The sequence below is a fragment of the Neophocaena asiaeorientalis genome, unplaced genomic scaffold, assembly GCF_003031525.2.
Source record: "Neophocaena asiaeorientalis asiaeorientalis breed wild unplaced genomic scaffold, Neophocaena_asiaeorientalis_V1.1 scaffold196, whole genome shotgun sequence".
In the NCBI taxonomy this organism is placed as follows: domain Eukaryota; kingdom Metazoa; phylum Chordata; class Mammalia; order Artiodactyla; family Phocoenidae; genus Neophocaena; species Neophocaena asiaeorientalis.
The window spans coordinates 3,540,698-3,560,667 of record NW_020173929.1 but is presented as its reverse complement, the minus strand read 5'-3'; the positions used below and the strand labels follow the sequence as shown (position 1 = coordinate 3,560,667).

General features: G+C 45.6%; 1 protein-coding gene across 1 annotated transcript in view; it reads left to right on the top strand.

Annotated features, from left to right (window-relative positions):
- SLC1A2 (solute carrier family 1 member 2) overlaps positions 1 to 19,970 on the top strand; it is a 141,742-nt gene that overhangs the window by 96,591 nt on the left and 25,181 nt on the right. Inside the window, exons 4-7 of the mRNA XM_024752588.1 lie at positions 1,071 to 1,321; positions 7,085 to 7,253; positions 11,584 to 11,710; positions 18,092 to 18,325. Of these exons, the coding sequence (XP_024608356.1) occupies positions 1,071 to 1,321; positions 7,085 to 7,253; positions 11,584 to 11,710; positions 18,092 to 18,325 (781 nt within the window). The remainder of the gene's footprint in view (positions 1 to 1,070; positions 1,322 to 7,084; positions 7,254 to 11,583; positions 11,711 to 18,091; positions 18,326 to 19,970) is intronic.

The following is a 19,970-nucleotide window of genomic DNA, read 5'->3' as shown; positions in this document are numbered from 1 at the left end:
GTGAGGGAAAGAGCTAGGACTCAGTGTCGGGAGGATCTTATCATTCAGCCCCGGATTGAGTGAAGCTATATTTTACTTTAAATGCTCCTTTTTAAACCAGAGAAAATTTGTTCTCCATGCCTGTTTAACAGATTGTACACTGGCCAACCTTGTAAGGAAACCTCACTTCCGTTGGCCAGAATTAGACTTCAGGTTGTAAGGCGAAACGTGTCACATATGGGTCAGCTTCATTCAGAGAATTATTAACATCAGTAATAACTTCCTCCCCCACGGCAAAAAAGACTGATCCCCAGAAAGGGTTGCATCTCTCAGTCTAGTAAAAGCAGGAACTGAAACCAGGAAGTAGAAAAACTGAAGAAACTACTGGAAAAAAAACCCAACGAAGGCTGGAGTTTTTGTGACTTGCTTGGAATTTCCGCTAACCATCACAGAAGCTCCTGAAATATAGATGAAGCTCCCACCCATGCTGGGTGTTTTGTGCACCTGTTCTCACATCCCTACTTGAGATCAGAAAATGTGGTATCCATCAAGTTTCACCTCAGGGGAAGGAGAAGGCTGTGCTAGAATCACTTTTCCAGACTTTTGATTTCATGACCAGTAATGTATTCAAAAGACGTTTTGAATACACAGGGCTACCAATCTTTTATTTTCCTAAGCGAGGACATTAAAACCAACAAAAAAACCTAGCATGTACCAGGACCACCACTTCATAAAGAAAGGATATCTTAATATCAAATAATTGGGAAGGACATAATTTCAGAATTAAAAATTGAAGAGAGTATTCAATTTTAACTCACTCTTGCAGACTGACAAAAAGTAGTCACCAACCAGTTTATAAACCCTGAACCAGATGTTGTCCAACTCTCCCCAGTTCTCTAGAATCTCAAAAATATCCTTGGAAAATTGAATTGTAAACTGTGGAATTGACCAAATATTCAGGTGAAGAAGCTTTAATTAACCATTAATACGTTTGAGTAATACGAAGCCGAGGGTTGGTTATAGGTATGCAGAGAGGGGCTAGTAACAGGAAAATAATAGAACTAATAATTCTGGATTTCTTTTCCATCCAGGGTTGTCAGGCCTGGATGCTAAAGCCAGTGGCCGCTTAGGCACGAGAGCTATGGTATATTACATGTCCACAACCATCATCGCTGCGGTGCTGGGGGTCATCCTGGTCTTGGCTATCCACCCGGGGAACCCCAAACTCAAGAAGCAGCTGGGGCCTGGGCAGAAGAACGATGAAGTGTCCAGCCTGGATGCCTTTCTGGACCTTATTCGAAATCTCTTCCCTGAAAACCTTGTCCAAGCCTGTTTTCAGCAGGTAACCTAGAGTTCTGATATCCATTGTTCTCCAAACTCCTAAGTTACAAAGGTGGTAACTTAGAGACTGTTTCAACAAATCAGCTCTGGGGGGTAATTTTTTTCATATTTATACTCTGCCTAGGGGTTGTATGGGGTCATCTGGGGCAGGAGTTTAGGATTGGAGTCGCGTTGTCTTTGTTTTTTTAACCTTCCCTTTCTTTTGCAGTACACTTAATAACATTTAGCTCTGGGATCCCTCTTCTCCTTTTATTCTTTGATCTCTTTTTCTTCCCTTTGGTTCTTGTCTCTGTGTCGTCCAAGGGGACATTTTGATCACCCTTGCCCACAACTCTCTAGAGTACTCAGTACTCAGTGGTTCTTGATCTTAGCAGTATAGCAAAACCACATGTGGTCCATTTAAAAATGCACGTGCTCTACAGAATCAGAATCTCCAGGGTGGGCCCGGGGACTGGGTATTTGTCAAATTCTGGTAGTAATACATGAGGATTTTGGAAAGTTTATAGATGCACATAGAGTAAAAATTCAGGTCCCCACGTCGCTTCCCCAGAGCTACTCATGTTTCCTCCTATATATTTTCTTTGTCACATACGCGTGTGTACGTGTGCATAAAATTTTTAAAAATTCAGCTCGGGTGGTGCTGCCTCGTACATACTGTGTTACACTTTGCTTTTTCGTTTAACAGTGTTTCAGCGTCATCTCTCTCTTTCATTTTTCATTGTTGTGTAGTATTTCTAAAGGATAAATTCTAGAAGCAAAACTGTCCTGTCAAAGAGTTGATATTTTGAATTTGCTGGATGTTGCAAAAATAGCCTTACAAAATTTGTATCGATATATATGTTCCTACCAGCTGCACACAGGCATATCTAGTTTTTAACACATGACTTTTAAAACCAGTTGATTCTGCTGGGTGTGTTACCGACCAGGGTTCTTGGACTCTTTCATCAATAGAAATTGATAAGAGGCCAGACGAGAAGTTCAGGCCAGGCTCTTTTGGACTTGTGCTGCCATACAGCGAAAACAAGTAACAGCTTCCCTCGCTCCCTCCCTGGGGGTGGGGGGCAGGGCCGGCAAGCTGGTCCCTTAAATGGGGTGAGGGTGAGGATGGGTCCAGGGCTCAGGCGGGAGGGGTGGCTTGGGTGGCGTGCCCACCCCCTTGGCGGTGCCGTGTGCAGCTTTTGCTTTTGCTCCAGACACCTCAGAAGTGGCAGTCGGGTTTTGGGTCTTTTTGTATCTGGTTGTTCGTAATTTGCCCCAACTGTGCATGCACGCAGTCATTTTTAGTCCCTTATAGTTTCTTTGTAGCCTGCTGTCTGTCCAGGTGCAAGCACTGCAGCAAAGAGTCCCAGATATCCCGGGTCCCAGATCCCAGCCTCTCTCAAGTGGAACCACTGAGTTAGCTGCCCAGGCCCCCCTCACCAGCCTGTTGTCTAGACCTAAGTTTAGGTTCGAATACACCTCAGTTCACATTAACTCTGGTTGGAAGTAAACTAGAATCAAGGAACCTCCTTCAACCATTTCCAGGGAATCACAGAAGAATACATTGAGGAAACAGGTCGCAGAGAAGAAAAGTCTGCGTTCCCAGCTGCCCCCAAAGTGCCATTGCCCCATCACTGCTGAGCCCAGTTGACTCTGGATAAATCTGGAATATGGTCTCTGATTTCCAATACCACTTCAGAGGCACTTGTAGCAAGGAGCTATATTAAAGGAAACATTCCACGCAGGGGAAGTTGGGTGGGGAGTGACTAGAAACAGGCTAGGGAAGGGGTGCTTACCGGTACCCTCTCTGTGCAATGTGCCTGCCCCTCAGCCAGCCTGCTTAGAAAGATGAGTTTGCTTGCTTTGGGGTGATAGACGCAACCGGGTGCCAAGTCTATTCTTAACGTTTTGGAAAGAGCGCTCTGGAGCTGTAGCAGCTGGAGGCTGAGCTGGTAGGAGTCTGGGGGTAGGGGTAGCATCGGAAGGACGGGGAGTGACAGGTTTGGGCCTCCCTTCTGTGCCCCATCACGACCACGCTCCATGCAAGAAGGAGTCCCTTTCGTCTGAGTCAGTGAGGCAGAACTGAGAAGCAGGCAGCACCCAGAGCTGTTGCTCTGGGCTGGGGTGAATTTCTGTGGTGTCAGCCACGCTTATGCTCCCTGACCTGTCTGGTCGATGGGCAATCTCTAGTGTCCCCCAGGGCAAGGGGCACTGGGGGACACTAGAATAGAGGACCACGCCATTCCCTCCCTCAGCCCTGCCCTGGACCCACCCCTCCACTGACAAAATTCATCGGAGGAGTGAGCCCTCAGTCCTCCAGCTAGAAGCCCAAGGACATGGTCCTTTGGGTTAGGACACTCAGAGAAATAATCATGTGGAATATTTGACTGCAGGGTGAGGGAGGGTGCAGCTTCCTTAAGCCAGACTCCAGGCAGCCCAGAGGAAAGGAAGCTTAAACTAGGTGCAGTCGGCAGGCTTAGGAGGGCCTTGAAGAGGGTTGGAAGAAAGGGAACTCTTTGACGGTGACATGGAATTACCAGAGAGAAAGGGTGCTGGGTGATGCCTTCCGTGCCCTTGGGGTACAGCTGGGAGTGGTTTCAAATCACCTCTCTTGGGTGGAGGGAGCTTCAGGACCAGAGTTAGACACAGAGACATAAAGAGAAAGGCGTGCTGTCTCCAGTGCAGAGGCTCCTCCCCCAAGGTGGCAGGACCTGTGTCTCTGAGAGCAGGGAGGCCTCCTGTTCACTGCTTCGGGCTGACTCTGAACCAAGGTGAGGTTTCCAAGGTGGCAACGGGCTGTCAGGTGTGGCCTGACCACATTCATCAGGCCCAGTGAGAGTGACCACATGGGGTCCTTTCTTCCGGGGAATTCACTGAACTGGGTTTGCTCCTTTGGCCGATATTTGGGTGCACAGGATGCCACAGAGAATGAACCAGTCGGGGTCCCTGCTCAGTGGAGCTGACTTACTTTCAGGGACTGCGGGGAGATAGACCAGAACAAATGTCAGGTAAACGCACAAGGTACTTGAAAATTAAGGTAAGTGCACTCTGAGAGCTGGAGCAGGACGATGGGCTAGTAATTGGGGGAGATGTCTGAGCTGAGACGATAAAGGGTCAGAATGAGCCAGCCCGGGGCTTCCCTGGAGGCGCAGTGGTTAAGAATCCACCTGTCAATGCAGGGGACACGGGCTCAAGCCCTGGTCTGGGAAGATCCCACATGCCGCGGAGCAACTAAGCCCGTGCGCGACAACTACCGAGCCTGCGCTCTAGAGCCCCTGAGACACAACTACCGAGCCCACGTGCTGCAACTACCGAAGCCCGTGCACCTAGAGCCCGTGCTCTGCAACAAGAGAAGCCACTGCAACGAGACGCCCGCGTACCGCAACGAAGAGCAGCCCCCGCTCTCCAGCAACTAGAGAAAGCTGGTGCGCAGCAACGAAGACCCAAACGCAGCCAAAAATAAATAAATAAAATAATTAAATTTATTTAAAAAAAAAAAAAAAAGAGTGATCCAGCCTGAGGAGAACTGGGGGAAGAGCCCGCTAAGCAGGGGCAGAGGCTCATGGAGGTTGGCAAGCATTTGGTGAGAAGAGAAGCAAGGCTGCTGCTTGGGGAGTGGAGTGGGTGCAGGCGGACCTGGCAGGCCAGGGTCAAACTCTGGTTCTTATTCTAAGAGTTTAGGCAAGGAGATGACTGTTTTTCTATTTTTGTTTTATTTATTTATTTATTTATTTTTGCGGTACACGGGCCTCTCACTGTTGTGGCCTCTCCCGTTGCGGAGCACAGGCTCCGGACGCGCAGGCTCAGCGGCCGTGGCTCACGGGCCCAGCCGCTCCGCGGCATGCGGGATCTTCCCGGACCGGGGCACGAACCCGTGTCCCCTGCATCGGCAGGCGGACTCTCAACCACTGCGCCACCAGGGAAGCCCTGTTTTTCTACTTTTAAAAAATCAACCTGGTAGCTCTGGATATAGACAGAACTCCAGGTAGCTACTTACCTGGGGATCGCAGGTAGCCAGGAAGAGGAGGTGAGTCAGTGAGCAGGCTTTTGCAGGTTTTAAGGTCAGAGACCCTGGTGGCTCGGACTGGAGTTGGCACCAGCTGGGGTTCTTCAACCCAAACAGGCCTGAACTGAGAACTCAGAGAACCCGGCCTGTCGTCCAACCTTCCACTCAGCCGCTGAGCCGTGCTCTCTGGAAGCTAGATTTTGGAGCTGAACGTAACTCATTTTGAATGCTGCTTCAGTAAACTACTAGCTGTCTGTCCTGGGGTTAGTTACTCAGCCCCGTGAGCCTTGAGGGGCTCCTGTTGACACAAGAAGTAATAGTTGTCAAAGGTGGAGCAGCTGGCCGCCCCCCTGTTCCTGGAAGCACCATTTATTCAGGCCCATGGCCGTTACTCCTTTGAACTTGAACTTTGGCTTCTTTAGCCTTCTCAGGATAGGCCTACAGTTGGCTCTGATCCCCACTTTGTCCCCAGGAGGGTGACTCTGTTGTTCATGGAAGCTTCCCTTCAGATCCTTCTTGCGTTCTCTCTTTGTGCCAGCGTTGCCCGGACCAAGGGAACCAATGAACTGCCCGTTCCCATTTAGCTGGGGCTGCCCTTCTCCCTGAACAAGTGCATGCAGCCAGGTTAGAACACAGAGTACCTGCCTTGCCTCAGGGAATGCTATGCCTCCCTCTCTCCCAGTTAGGAGAGCTGGTCAGGTCAGCCTTGCTTACTCTCGGGCCCAGCTGCTGTACGGTTGGGTCCATAGAGTTTATCAGGCAACACAGGTGGTGAAAGACCTCAGTGGTGGTCAGTGCATCTGAGTTGAGGTCCCAGTTCTCCCAATAATTCTATGACGTCTATGAGTCACTTGACTTCTCCATGCCCCCTCTTCTGTATCTATTCAGGCTTCAGCCATCTGTCGCCTACTACGTGCCGGCACTGACGTTCTAGGATTCTGCATGACTTCTGTTTTAATGCCCCTGGAGGTAGTGTTTCTCGGGGCTTAGACGTGAGTTTTCACAGCATGCAGGGTGCCTGGCACCTTTAAAAATAGAGTGGCCGCCCCAGATGTCGAGGAATAGCGTGAGAGCTTCTTAGGGGGCCGTTTGCACAGGGATGCTTGGGGAACATTGAGCAAGGCTTGGCACCACCGCCCCAAAGGAGTGCGTGTCTTCCCACCTTACATATGGAGTATGAGCCAGTGACCCTGCCATGGGGGCTGCTGGCGGCTACATGGAGCTTCCCAGCAGAGCCAGGCTCTGGGAGGAGCCTCAGTGAGAATGGGCCTGTGAAGATTCCGTGCGACAGGAACCAGGCAGGGAGAAGCAAATCACCTGGATCATGAGGTGCTGATCTGACGTCCAACAAGACCCCTGCCCTCCTGTTCGTGACCAGATCCAGGACCCTCCACAGGGGCTAGCAGGGCATCCAGCTGGGTCTCACATTTGCTACTATCTCCATGGGAATGAAACAAGCAGACAGGCATCCCTCAACTTGAAGCTTGGGTCCCGTTACCAATCACACTGCTTATAGTAGTTACAAAAGAATGTTATAAATCCCGTCATTATCGTGGGATGAGGACAGTCGTATCCCACTGCATTTGTGCCATGAAGCGTCACTCTGTCAAGCACAAACATATAAAATATTCCCCGATTTCATAACCTTGTTTGGCCATTTCTTAATTATAATATTTTTGACATACTGGGAATTCAAACATTTATGTAAGCGGCCAGGCTTTTGGTGACCTTTTACACCAAACCTCTCATCTTTATGGTTTTTTTTCCCCACTCCATTAGATTCAAACAGTGACAAAGAAAGTCCTGGTGGCCACTCCATCAGACGAGGACAGCAATGCCACCAATGCTGTCCTCTCGCTGTTGAATGAGACTGTGACTGAGCCGCCTGAGGAGACGCAGGTGGTTATCAAGAAGGGCCTGGAGTTCAAGGACGGCATGAATGTCTTAGGTAGGCACACTGGTCTTCATCTCCTTGGGGGAGGTGCCTCTGCCGGGGCCACGTGGCCAGCTTTCCCTGCAGGTCAGCACCTAGGCATCCTGGCTTCCTTCTCAGAAAGCCGATCGCCCTGCTGTCCTGTAGGTGGAGCAAGAGGCTGTCTCTGGGGAGCGAATTCGAGGGTCACTGGGACTGAAAACTGAGAGGGGAGGGGCGAGGGAGACGGCAGGGGCAATAGCACGTGGGGACGTGGCAGCTGGACTGGGGCATGGGCGAAGCGAGGGGACTGACGTTCGCAGGGCACTTCCCCCCACTTTCTGCGTGGTGTTGGCAAGTCACTCTCTCTGACTCTCCATTTCATGAAGTTACACGTCCAATCCTTTCATTTCCTAAGCATTTCTTTTTGAGGCGCCCCTGTGTCTGTCCCAGGACTATGCTAGGCATGGGGGCTGTCCCACCCCAGCCCTCACAGTCTGTAAACAAATGCAGTGCTATCAGGAGCGAAAGTGTTGGCACTGGTGCCAAAACGGGCTTGTCAAAAGGAGACTGTCTGGCTTAACTTTCTGGGATTTCAGTGAGCTTGGAACCTTCTGAGAGTGTCATCCCAGGGGTTCTTTGGCTCTGACGTTAGACTGGTTTGTATCCAGTTTGGATCCCTTATGGACCACTCACCGGTTATCTAATCGTGGGCTGGCTCCTCCGCTTCTCAAGATTCATCTGTAAAGTGGGTATGGGGTTGGCATTTCTCCTGTAGATCATTGTGAGGATTCAATGAGGCTGTGCACGTAGGCACGATGGTACGCGCCCTATGCTTTATCATGTGAGCCGCTGTCATCATTAAAGGCCGGGGGTGGAGAGCTAAGTGGCTCAGTAGAAAACACCCCACAGGGGATAGAGACTCCCCATTGTGTGGGTGACTCCAGTTTGCTCACTTTACTCCCCATCCACCCTCCGGGTTCACTCCCCCACCCATAATAACCCCCATCCACTGTTAGAATGGTGTCCCAAGACAAGACATTTGGTCATAAGCTGGGAGAAACGGGAGATCTATGTGGAAGAAGTATGTTGATCCACGCAAGCGAGATTTCTAAGGATTTGAATGAGAGCTGTTTAGAAAAGGTTGAGCTCCCTTTACCATCTAGGAGATCAAATGCCCTAGTCTCTTTGATAGGGGCATCAGATAAAATACAGGGTGCCCAGTTTCATGTGAATTTCAGATAAACAACAAATAATTTTCAAGTGTTAAGTATGTCCCAAATATTACATGCGATATACTTGTACTAAAAAATGTTTTTCATTGTTTTTCTGAAATTCAGATTTTACCTGGGAGTCCTTTTTGTTTGTTCTAAATTTGGTAACCGTTCTCCTTACTTATCCAGAACGGTGGAGAAACAGAGGCGGAGGGAGAAGGATTGCCTGACCAGTGAAAAGTGTCTTTTTCTTTGACCTGGCAGGAAGCAGAGAGTGAGGGAAGAGATAAGCTGACCCGGTTGCCAGGCAACAGAAGATCAATAAACATTGCTGACAACCAGTGGGAGGCGAGAGGAGGAAGGAGTGAGGAGAAGATAGGAGAGTTCCTCTGAGAAGGAGGGTTTGCAGATATCCTCAGCATCCAACCCTGAGTGGCTCTTCTCTCCCACTGTCCAGATATCTGTGACCCTTTCAGGCATTCCCAAATCACCTTGCCCCACAAACCCTATGGTCAAAGTGGCCCCACTATTTTCTACTGTGGCCATGAGTAATGGGGCCAGAGCTTTGGGGTGAATCATTCAGAAGACTTTTGTGGTCATTTCCAGAGTTCTGGTGGATTCTGGGAAGTCACATGACCTTTGGCTGTACCAGGGAGTTTCAACACAATTCACGACTCTCTCAACCCCAGTGACCAAGTCTAAGAGGGCTTTGTTCAAATGAAACACCCCTGTTCCAGCGACTTCAATGAGGCAGTGTTTACAGAGGGAAATGCACAAGCTGGCTGTGGGCTTCCAAGTGCAAATTGAAGCTCTGGAAAGCTAAGGGAAGTTAGATTGTTGAGAAACTTCCCATTTACAAATCATGGCTGAAATAAGGTTCTTTCCATTGTCTTCCAAGGGCGGAGATGGTGGCCTTTTTTTTTTTTTTTGGTTTTGGTTTGTTTTCCGGCTTTGGAAAGTCCCAAGGATCAAGCATTGCAAGAGTGAAGATAAAAATCCTGGCTCTGGCCCCCCACTTCTTTAAAGACTCATTTCTTTACCCCCCAAAACTCCAGACTGCTCCGGGCTCTACTTCAATCCCAACCACTTAAATCAACTCCTGTGAGAGACAGCTCCTTTCAACATCTCTCTCTTACACTCATAGAGATGGCCCGTTCCTGGTGACCCTGCCAGGGATGGGGACCTTGAGACCTTGAACATTTTCTCTTAAAATTTCCAAATGGAGTTAACCAAGTGATACTAGCTTTTCTCAGCCAGAATGTTCACAGATTATTGCTCACCACACACCTAGCAAACTCCTCTCCATGGGCTTGATGAGAGCCTGAATTTGATTTCCTCCATTACCACAGAACTGGGTCGCTCTCTTCTGTCACTCTGATTCTAGGTCATGCTAATTCTCATTAAGCCTTTGTGTTTATGGCCAATAACTCACTTATAAGTCACTAGTTAAGCTTTCTGGCCGAGAGCTAAAAAGGGGAAATATTAACTACCGAGGATTAACAATTTCAGTGCAAGTGATAGATTCTTTTTGCTGAGGGTAGCAAAGGGTAGTTGAACAGTCTGGGTTAACGTGTGCTTGGTGTGGGAGGTCAGTGGTTTCGGTGACTAGAGAAAAGGTAAAAGCAGAGGTTTAGAAAGAATTTTCCCCTAAGAGAATCATATTATAATGCTATCATTTACTTTGATACAGCTCAAGACTGCAGGCATAAAAGGACGGACGCAATAGGAAATTGGATGGAATAGGGAGGGACCGGAAATGAAGTCTGCCAAACTGGGACAGGGTAGGTGTAGGAGAGGAGGGAGAGAGAGGGAAGAGTGGATGGCCCGTACTGCAGGTCAGAGAAAAAGTCAGATGGGCAAGCAAGGGCCTGTTGCCAAGGGGACAATGACATTGATTTATAGTCCATGCAAGCCTTCAGCGTTGGAGCCCCAAGATTGGCAATAACAGATTGGGAGCTGGGGGGCACATGGTGACTGGTTATCAGAAATCCAGAGAGCCTTCAGGCAGTAACAGGGACATCCGTTAGCCACGGGAGGGTCTGGGTGAGACTCCAGGGTGAGAGGCTGAGGAAGAGGGGTGGGACAGAGTGGAGCCAGAGAAAATATTCTGGGGAGAGAGAAGCCAGATCTTGCCTTGGAGGAGCTAAGGTATCAGGCAGGTTCCCTGGACAGATACTCAGGGAATGAGGTAAAAGGTAACATAGAAATAAGACCCAAGGTTGACTGTTGGGCTTGGTCCAGGACCTAGTGCAATATGATGCCAGCATCCAGAGGTGGGAACAGGGTTCCTCAAATCCTCCTGGCCCGGGATTAGATTGAGCCTGGGGGCTGGGGGGAGGGGGGCTGCACTTAGATGGAAGTCAAGGGATATCAAGTGAAGGGAGAAGAGGGCCAAGGAAGTAACAAAGACTATGTTCTCACTTTATGATCCTGAAAAAAAAACCACAATAAAAAAGAAAGCATTCTAACCATTTTGACCATGGAAACAATGATGATGAATTAATAAGTAACAGGTTAAATCCAAACAAATTGGGTCATTTGGGGTTTCCCAACTGGTTTGGATTTTTCATTGCTTTCCCTTGGATTTTTCGAGATTCTTCCTCCTTCTCCAATTAGGCACACAGCGACAGGAAAAATATTTTATGTTTAGCATTTTCCTAGAGTGAAACATACCAGCCATGCATTAACTTGGGATAACGCCAAACTAATACAGACACAACCCTGGCAGAGACTGAATTGGCTAGTTGGTCTCTGCTATTCTAATATTGGCTCCAAAGTTTGCACGATAATCCCCAAGTCCCAACAAGCCTTCCTTCTTTAATCTATGTACTAATGGAATCTGCTTCCACGTGATTTCATAAGTGAGGAGGAGAGAGAAGAGAGTACTTTTCAGTTTGGAATGAAAATGAATTCCTTTTCTGCAAGGAACTAACCTGCTTACATTTCCACTTGCTTGTGTGGAAAGTATTCAGGAAAGCCATAATTATCCAGGGGAAAAGCGTGAAGCGTAATGCTTTTGTCTTTTAATGCCTAATTCATAGGGTAACAGGTGGTAAGAATGTGTCTCCATACGCGGGGGATAGTAGTGAACAAGGGAGAAGAAACACATACTTGGTAATTTGTCCTTCTGTGTCCTGTGATTCACCCAACAGGTCTGATAGGGTTTTTCATTGCTTTTGGCATCGCCATGGGGAAGATGGGCGAGCAGGCCAAGCTGATGGTGGAATTCTTCAACATTTTGAATGAGATTGTAATGAAGCTAGTGATCATGATCATGTGGTAAGTGGACTTGTTCTTACTTCACGGTGGTGGCATGTGAGATGGCCTTGGGGTCGCCAGAGGACACTGGAGCCCTCCCAGCAGGAGAGAGCGGGCAGGTGTGAACCAAGCAAAGGGCACTCCAGAAAGACTTTGAGAAAGGGATGCAAATCTCTTTTTTGGAGCTTTCACTAGAAACTGGCCTGGAAAACTACAGCCTGTGGGCCAAATCTTATCTGCCATTTGTTTTGTATGGCCGTGAATTAAGAATGGGTTTTATGTTTTTATTTGACTGAAAAAAAAAATCAAAAGAGAAGTAATATTCCAGGACAGGTGAAAATTATGTGAAATTCACATTCAGTGCCCATAAATAGTTTTGTTGGAACCCAGCCATACCTATTTGTTCATGTATTGTCAAGGGTTACTTTTGTGCGAAAAGACAGAGTTGAGTAGCTGTGACCAAGACTGCGTAGCCTTGTAAGGCCTAAAATATTTAGTACTTGGCCCCTTACATAAAAAGCGATGGCCCCTTCCATCCCTGCCCTGGAAGAAAAGACGTAAAAAAAAAAAAGAAAGAAAGAAAGAAAGAAAGGACAGAAAAGCTGAAAAAACCAATTAGTAATCCTGAAGGTGAGCGGTATCAGGATACACTACACCAAGACAGGGCCAAGATCTCAGGGATATGGCATGACCCAGGGTGTCTGGGAGAACCACTGCGCCAGTATTCTGGTGTCCAAAAGCAATGCACCTTAGACCTGGGTTACCCGTGACTCATATAAAAAGAAAAGGCAGTTCTCAGGCCATGCAAGAAGAAGTGAAATCACAAAAGATTAGAATTGTAAGTGCTCTTGGAAATCTGGTCCCACTCTCTGGTTTTACAGCAGAGAAAACTGGTCCAGAGACACTAAATCTTGATTCTTTAACATCATCGTGACCACCATCATCATAAAAACTATCTTTTATCGATTTCCTCTTATCTGCCAAGAGCCATGAGAGTGCTTCATACCTATCAAATGTAATCCCCACAACCCTGCAAAGATGGTGTTATGGTTCCCATGTGACAGAAAAGGCAACTGAGGCTCACTGAGGTGAGTTAACTTGCTTAAGAGTGGATAGCTAGGGAGAGGAAGAGCTGGGGTTTATGCTGATATCAAAACCTTTGATACGTAAGCGGGTGGGGGGGGGTTTGTTGTTGTTTGAATCATGTAAGCAATATTGTCTCCACTTCATTTCATGTGTGTTTATGGTCAGTGGTTCTGAAGTATAGGGTAGCCCAGAGCATAGGTGTTCTCTCCTTCACCAAGGAAATTGTGTCGCCTCCAGTCACTGGAAACTTCTCGTGTCCGGTATCTATCAGACAGAAAGATTTTTCCATACGTTCATTTCAGACCCCTATGACGGTCCCGTATGCCTGCCTAGGAATAAGGCCAAACCACGTGTGTGCTCTATTTGCCACAGGAATTCCGCATTACAGATTCCCTGTGCTCCCCACCAGCCTCCCCACTCCTCCTCTGGTCCTCGTCCGATTCCATGTGTCTTCCCCGGAAATTCCACCTTCGTTCTCTCTTCTTCCTTTCCTTGACCCTTACTCCCAACTTACAAGGGCACGATCTGTTCTCGACTTGTATTTTATCTCCAAACATGATGTGCCTGTAGTAAATTCTTATTAAGACTTGAGGAACGAGGGGCTCGCTGAAGGCCCCAGGGTCCTAGATCAAGAAGATGTGTCCCGTGATTTCCTGAACCGTATCTAATAGGTCTGGCTGGTGTTGATCATTGCTTTCTTGTACTTTAGAAGCATGGAAAGGATGCTGGTGCAATAGTGTGTTCTTTTCGATTATTGTACTAATTTTTCAACTTCCCAGTCAATGCTAGATTTCTGAATATTTCTTTTGTGTGAAGATTTAAAGTCACACACGAGGTCATGCTGTAAAAATATTTTTAAAGTCTTTTAAATCCATTCTGAGCTTGCTGAGAGATTAATAAATGGTAATACACGAAGCAGAATAGGCCTCTTGGTTTTAAACCTTAGGATCTGCCTTCATTTCCTAAAATTCCTAGCAGTGAGCACCCTAGCTCTAAATATGCAGTCCATTTTTCTGTATAATGACGCCAGCGATGTGGGTAATGTATGAAGATTCCTCCCTTTATCCATACCACTGTCATTTCCACTGAGCCCTTGGAGCAGAGGGAATCTTCTAGGAAATCAGATGAGTCATGGGATAAAGTGTAGCCTCCCTTCTCTGCAGGGATGGAGTGGGTGTGGATCGAGAAGTTTCCTCTTCACTGAAACCAAATATCCTAAAGATTTAGCATCATATCCCAGGAGATGAAGAGCAATTGTGAGTCAGGAATAAGACCTATGGAACAGTTTCTGACAGCTGTTGGGTTACCTCATCTAGGCTAACCGTCCGGAGGGTGTAATATGACGTGAGATGCCAATCCTACACATTTCTTTCATTCTTTAGCTGCTTCATCAACAAGTGAAAACGATGTGTGTGAGAAGGTTCTGGATAAAACAACCAACCACTCCTTAACTGACACCCTCAAAGCTTAAATCATCAGAGTTCTTTCATAGTCTTCTCTTCGTGGTAGTAAGAAGAGTAGTGATAGCAAAATGCATCTTTGAGGAGATTACTATTATTCTAACAATAATTATTATAAAATTATAACAGAATTATTAAATTCTTGCTATATGCTCAATACTTTTTCAATTACTGTCCTGTACCTATTACCAAGAAGATAATAATACTATAATTATTATTAAATCACAACTAAGATTTACCAGATTCCTGCTGTATGCTTAATACTATTCCAATACTTTACATGCATTGACTCATTTATTTTTCACAATAATACCTAGCAAAAATAGGTACTTTGGTGAGCCCTATTTTCCAGAGGAGAAAACTAAGCACAGAGGTTAACTCATTGCACAGCCTAAGTAATTGGAATTATAGAGAAGCATTACCTTAATCAACTTCCATCTGACCTCAGACTGGATTGAACCCAGGATCCTCCTCTTACTAGCTGTGTGACTTTAGGTAAGTTAGAAGCACTCCAAACCCCTCATCCTGATCTGTGAAATGGATTGATCATAGAATCCATATCATAGGGTTGCTGTGAGAATTAAGTGAAACTGTGACCAATAGTTATGGAGCGTTTCCTATGTGCCAGGACCTGTCTGAGCATTTTATATGAACTAGCATTATTATTGCTGGTACACTATAATTACCATTATTATCAATTCAATCTGTAACCCTTTGCTTCTCTGTATTTGTGAATTCCTTAAGAGGCACTGACTGAGTTCAGGGTATGTTAGTGCTGTGGATGGGTCTGTTTGTGGAGTAGAGAGCAGACCTGAGGGGGCATCTTGGCCGGAACCTTAGGATGACAAGGACTGAGGCGCAAAGTGGGCAGAGGCAAGAATGGGCGATGCGACGGTAAGAAAAAGATGCCACAGGCCAGTCCTGGATGAATCAGTGGCTTTGAAAATGAAGCCCAGAGCTGAGGATATAGCCAGTCTCAGGGCAGCAAGGGAGCCATTCCCTCTCCCAGCTCTGTAGTTATGTCCTTCTAATTTAGAAACTGGTCCAACAGTTACTGGGCATCACTTGGCTTCAGAACGCTCAAGGGAGCTCTCAGCCTCTTTATGCACTTTAGTTTATGGCTTTGTTTGCTTCATCTCAGAAACTTTAAATGGTGACCTTGAGCCCTGAACATTTGCCTTTTCTTTTCCATTGAGTATATTTTCAACAAGGTAATTCGTTCATATGGAAACCCAGGAACTCAGAAGCTCCAGCTCCTGAGTGGAGGCTTAAGCCACCTGCTTTGAAAACAGGTGCAGGGAATTCATGACCCTAAAAAACGTCATAGAACAAAGTCTCTTTCCCTGTCCTAATTAATGCTCATTCTAGTTCCAGAGACCAAAGTGTTTGGGTTAACTAGGGCCCCTGCTTGCCGTATTTATTTACCCTAACACTCTACCTTCCGGCCTTTGAATGACACTGTCCATTGATATTGGGGACTCAGGTTTCTCCCAGCGAGCTGAGTGCTCTGGAGATAACCTGTTACCTCTCTCTAACATTGGGCTCCGGCAGATGTGTCCTCCAGGGGTCTCTACAGCTGGTCTAGCTTGGCAAAGAGCCTTGAACACATTTTCTCTCCATTCTACAAATCGCTTGTCCTAGAAGAGCAGGAAAATTGAATGGCACCCAAAACAGCTCGTATTTGTGTTTTTCTGGACATCTTTAAGGGGTGACTGGTGCTTGGGAAAGAATTAGTCTCTTGGTTTATGAAGCTAGATGCTTGTTGGTTTTATCAGAAAGTGCATTCTGCTTAGTTGTTTACAATCGCAGGGAACACAGAGCTGGCCCCTGAGACCACCCGACTGATCTATGAGATGTTGTGACTATGGGCACAGCAAGATAATATAAAATGGTGGGAAAGCCGAAGGTGTAATGACTTGACTCCCTAATTCCCGGGAAAGCAGCCCTCGAATATCGCCAGGCTTCACCTCCAGGAACGGAGAAACGGAGACTACAGGCTAGATGCTCCTCAGGGAGAGTAGCCACACTCATGTTTTAACTACTTAGTGTCAGTTACAAATCAGCTCTTTCAGGAGAAGATTCCTCTTGAGAAAATAGTTTGCACGTAAAAACATGTGCAGTTGGGTGGCAGTAGCCTGTGAGATGCCTTAGAAAACCTCTTCAACTCAGACTTGACTCATGACGAGGGGACATGGGGAAAACAGAACCTGCAAGGGACTCCTGTGTCAGGAGTCAGAGAACTAATGGCACTGACAGGGATGGGGGAGGGACTTTTGATAGTGCGTATCTATGCATGTTCAAAAACTTAATCCTCACAGCAATCCCATGAGGTTGCAGGTAGCCTCTCTACACCTCGACTTGCACATCTGTAAAACGGGAATAAGTCACTAACCAAGGTCATATAGCTGGTAAGTGGCTGGACAAGCTCCGTGTCTCGTGTAATCGTGTATATGACTCTCGTCTACTCCTCATGGCTTTGCTTTAACCCAGGAAGTGCTTTTGCTCCAAACAACTGAAAAAACAAAAGCCACCCAATCTGCTTGCTGGCCCTCTCTTTTTCCTGACTCCCCTCCCCAGGCTGGGAGCGTGACTTCATTTGCTCCACAGTCTTTCTTTCAAACATGTTCATAATTCTTAATAAGGTGTCCACGTTCCCACAAACATTTTCATTTCAGTCAGAAGTGTTACAGGCTGAACAAGTTCATGCTCCAACACCACCGGATTAGGCAATAAAAAAAAAGGGTGTTGCCAAACGTGCAAAAAGTATACCCAAGGCGAGAGAGAGCATGGTTAGCTGACTCAAGAGTGAGGACAACAACAACAAAAAAAGAGTGAGGACAACAGTAGATTGTTTCCAAGCATGCTATAAAATAATAATAATATAGAAATAGAAAATAACTCTATTTTAGGATAGATTGGTAGAGAACAAATTGTCTGCTTATGTACAGAAAGCTACAATTGCTCCTTCAAGGAAGTGGTTTGGTTGGCAGGGATGAAAACCCCCAGTGGTACAGTTTCACAGATCTGAGAGTATTCTCCTCCTCCTTCCTGTTTTCATGGTCTTGGGCCAGTTATTTAACTTTTCCAAACCTCAATTTCCTCGTTTGCCAAACAGGCATAATGATTCCTTGGTTTTAGCGTTTTTGTAAGAATTAAGTGTGTGGATGTGTCCCCATATTCTTGAAACACGATGGATGGCAGCCAGCATTACTCTTGGAGTAGGTATGGAAAGAAACACTTTCAGACTTGGAAGTAATAAAACCACATTTTTCTAAACATGCTTCTTGGCTCAGATGGTTTTCTTGTTTGGGCAGCTCTCTCCCTCTCTCTCTCTCTCTTTCTCTCTCTCTCAATGTATTTCCTAGATTCCTTCCAAGGCAAAAACAAAGCACTATCTACAAACACCAGTGTTTGTAAATCGGTGAAACTCTAATGAGCTTTCTGAGAAGCTCTAAGTTTATTCTCAATTTTCAAGGAAGGAGATCTGGAACAGAGAAATCAAATAAGATTCTCAAAGATGTAACCTGGGTGTCTCTCAACTTTTATCTTGGTGCTTACTTAAGAGGTGGTAAATCATGTCTCCTTTAGCCCTAAAAAATTACCTGAGCAACAAAGTTTGCCTTGGGATTTTTCATCAAAGCAGGGGCCACCAGGTCCATAGGAAATATTTCAGATAAAGCAGTTAGTCGGAAGCAAAATATAGCATCTATTGAATCTCATAGTCCTCTTTTGGCAACACTCTACAGGAATGCAAAGGGTTTTCCTCAGGGTGTGGTATGAAGGAGGGCCCTGATTTAAATTCTGAATCCCATCACCAGCTCTTCAATGCTTTTTTTTTTTCTTTTATGTTTTTCAGGTACTCTCCCCTAGGTATCGCCTGCCTAATTTGTGGGAAGATCATTGCAATCAAGGACTTAGAAGTGGTTGCTAGACAACTGGGGATGTACATGATCACGGTGATTGTCGGCCTCATCATCCATGGGGGCATCTTTCTCCCCTTGATTTACTTTCTAGTGACCAGGAAAAACCCTTTCTCTTTTTTTGCTGGAATTTTCCAAGCTTGGATCACTGCCCTGGGTACCGCTTCCAGGTAGAGAACACAAGAGATCACTGTTGTTTCTCTCTGCTCATTCCTTTTCCTTCTTTGTCACTTACTCTTTTTCAAAACCTTCCCATCACAGCGTTCAGTGAGAACACTTTTCACATATTTTAAAAATATTTTTGAAAATGTGGAACATTTTAGATTCTTCACTCCTTTTAGGAACTTTTAAGCTTTCTGATGAACTTTTTGCTGGTATGTAGCGGTCTTGGAACTATGATCTCATATTGTTTCCCAGGTGAATACATGCTATTCATCTCTAGACATAATTTGCCACATATAGCATTAGTTCAGTTTTAAATGTTTTCCAAAAGGGTGTAACAGGATGTTATTTTATTTAAGAAATTCTCTCACCTGTGATTTGAGACAGGCTATTATATCACTGTACTGGAATAATTTTTCAAAAGTAGGAGCACAAGATTTTGCAGGGTAAACGGTAGGTTAGGTGAGATTTTTCAAACAAACCGGAAATCAGACAAGTCTTTGAACCTGTAATGGAACTACTCTGCCCCATTGACTTTGAGGAAAGTCAGGTTGGCATTGATTTGACTTAACATTGACCGAGAGTCAGTTCCTTCTTCATTACCTAGTCCCAGTTCCTCCCAGAGGCCAGTGAGGACTCCAGAGATATGCAAGCAAAAAAACCTCTTTTGTTTTTTTGATATCATCTTGGACTGAATTTAGCAAAAATAAAACCAACAACCCAACAAAAACAGATACATAAGAAACAGCCAGCAATGTAGAATTTCAAAGACTAAAAGAGTTTTATTCTTTCAGCCTGCAATAGTTGCTTTTATTTCTGCACATGTATCCTTGGGTCACAAAACAAAGACTGAGGCCATAAAGCAGGTGGCAGGGAGGCAAGTAAACTCTGCAACCCATAGCTCAGCGTTATCTCTGGAGTCACAGGTTGGCAGGTCCTTGTTACAGAACCCATGACCACTCACTTCCAGGGAGGCAGCTGCTCTGTGACACAGGGAGACTGCTTTTTTTTTTTTTTTTCCAAAACTACTGAGCAGTCAGTCAGGTTTTTCTTAAGTGACCTAACAGGCCAATAGTGGTGACAACCTGGGAAAGCCAAATTATATTTCCATCTTGCAAATCAGTGAGAATTCTGTACTAGTAGAACGTGAGGTTTCAGAAAAAGCGAAAATCTATACAATTCGGGAGATCTAGATTCTGCATTCAGTTTCCCAAGATGAAGGGAAACACTTCAAAATTTCCTTTTTCCTTCTTGGTCCTATACATTTCTTATCACTAAGTATCTCTATCCATAAAGATTTTCTCATTTTGGTGAAAAAGTTAACTTTTTTTTCAAAAATAAAAACAATCATGTTTAGTTTTATTTTTGTTTTCTGGTTATGAGCATGGTATTTGGTCATTATGAAAAAGTTCAGACAGTGTATAAAATTTTGGAGGAAGAAGAATGGGCAACACCACTGATAACTGGTAGTAACCTTTTTGTTAATCTTTACAGTTATGTACATTTCCAGTTCTTATTATGTATAGATATTGTACACTGCTATTTTCACTGGTTAACATATCATAAAAGTTATGTTATATCTATTACTATAGCTCTTACTATATCTATTACTACATATCTATTACTACTATTTTTAAGCTTCATAATAATATA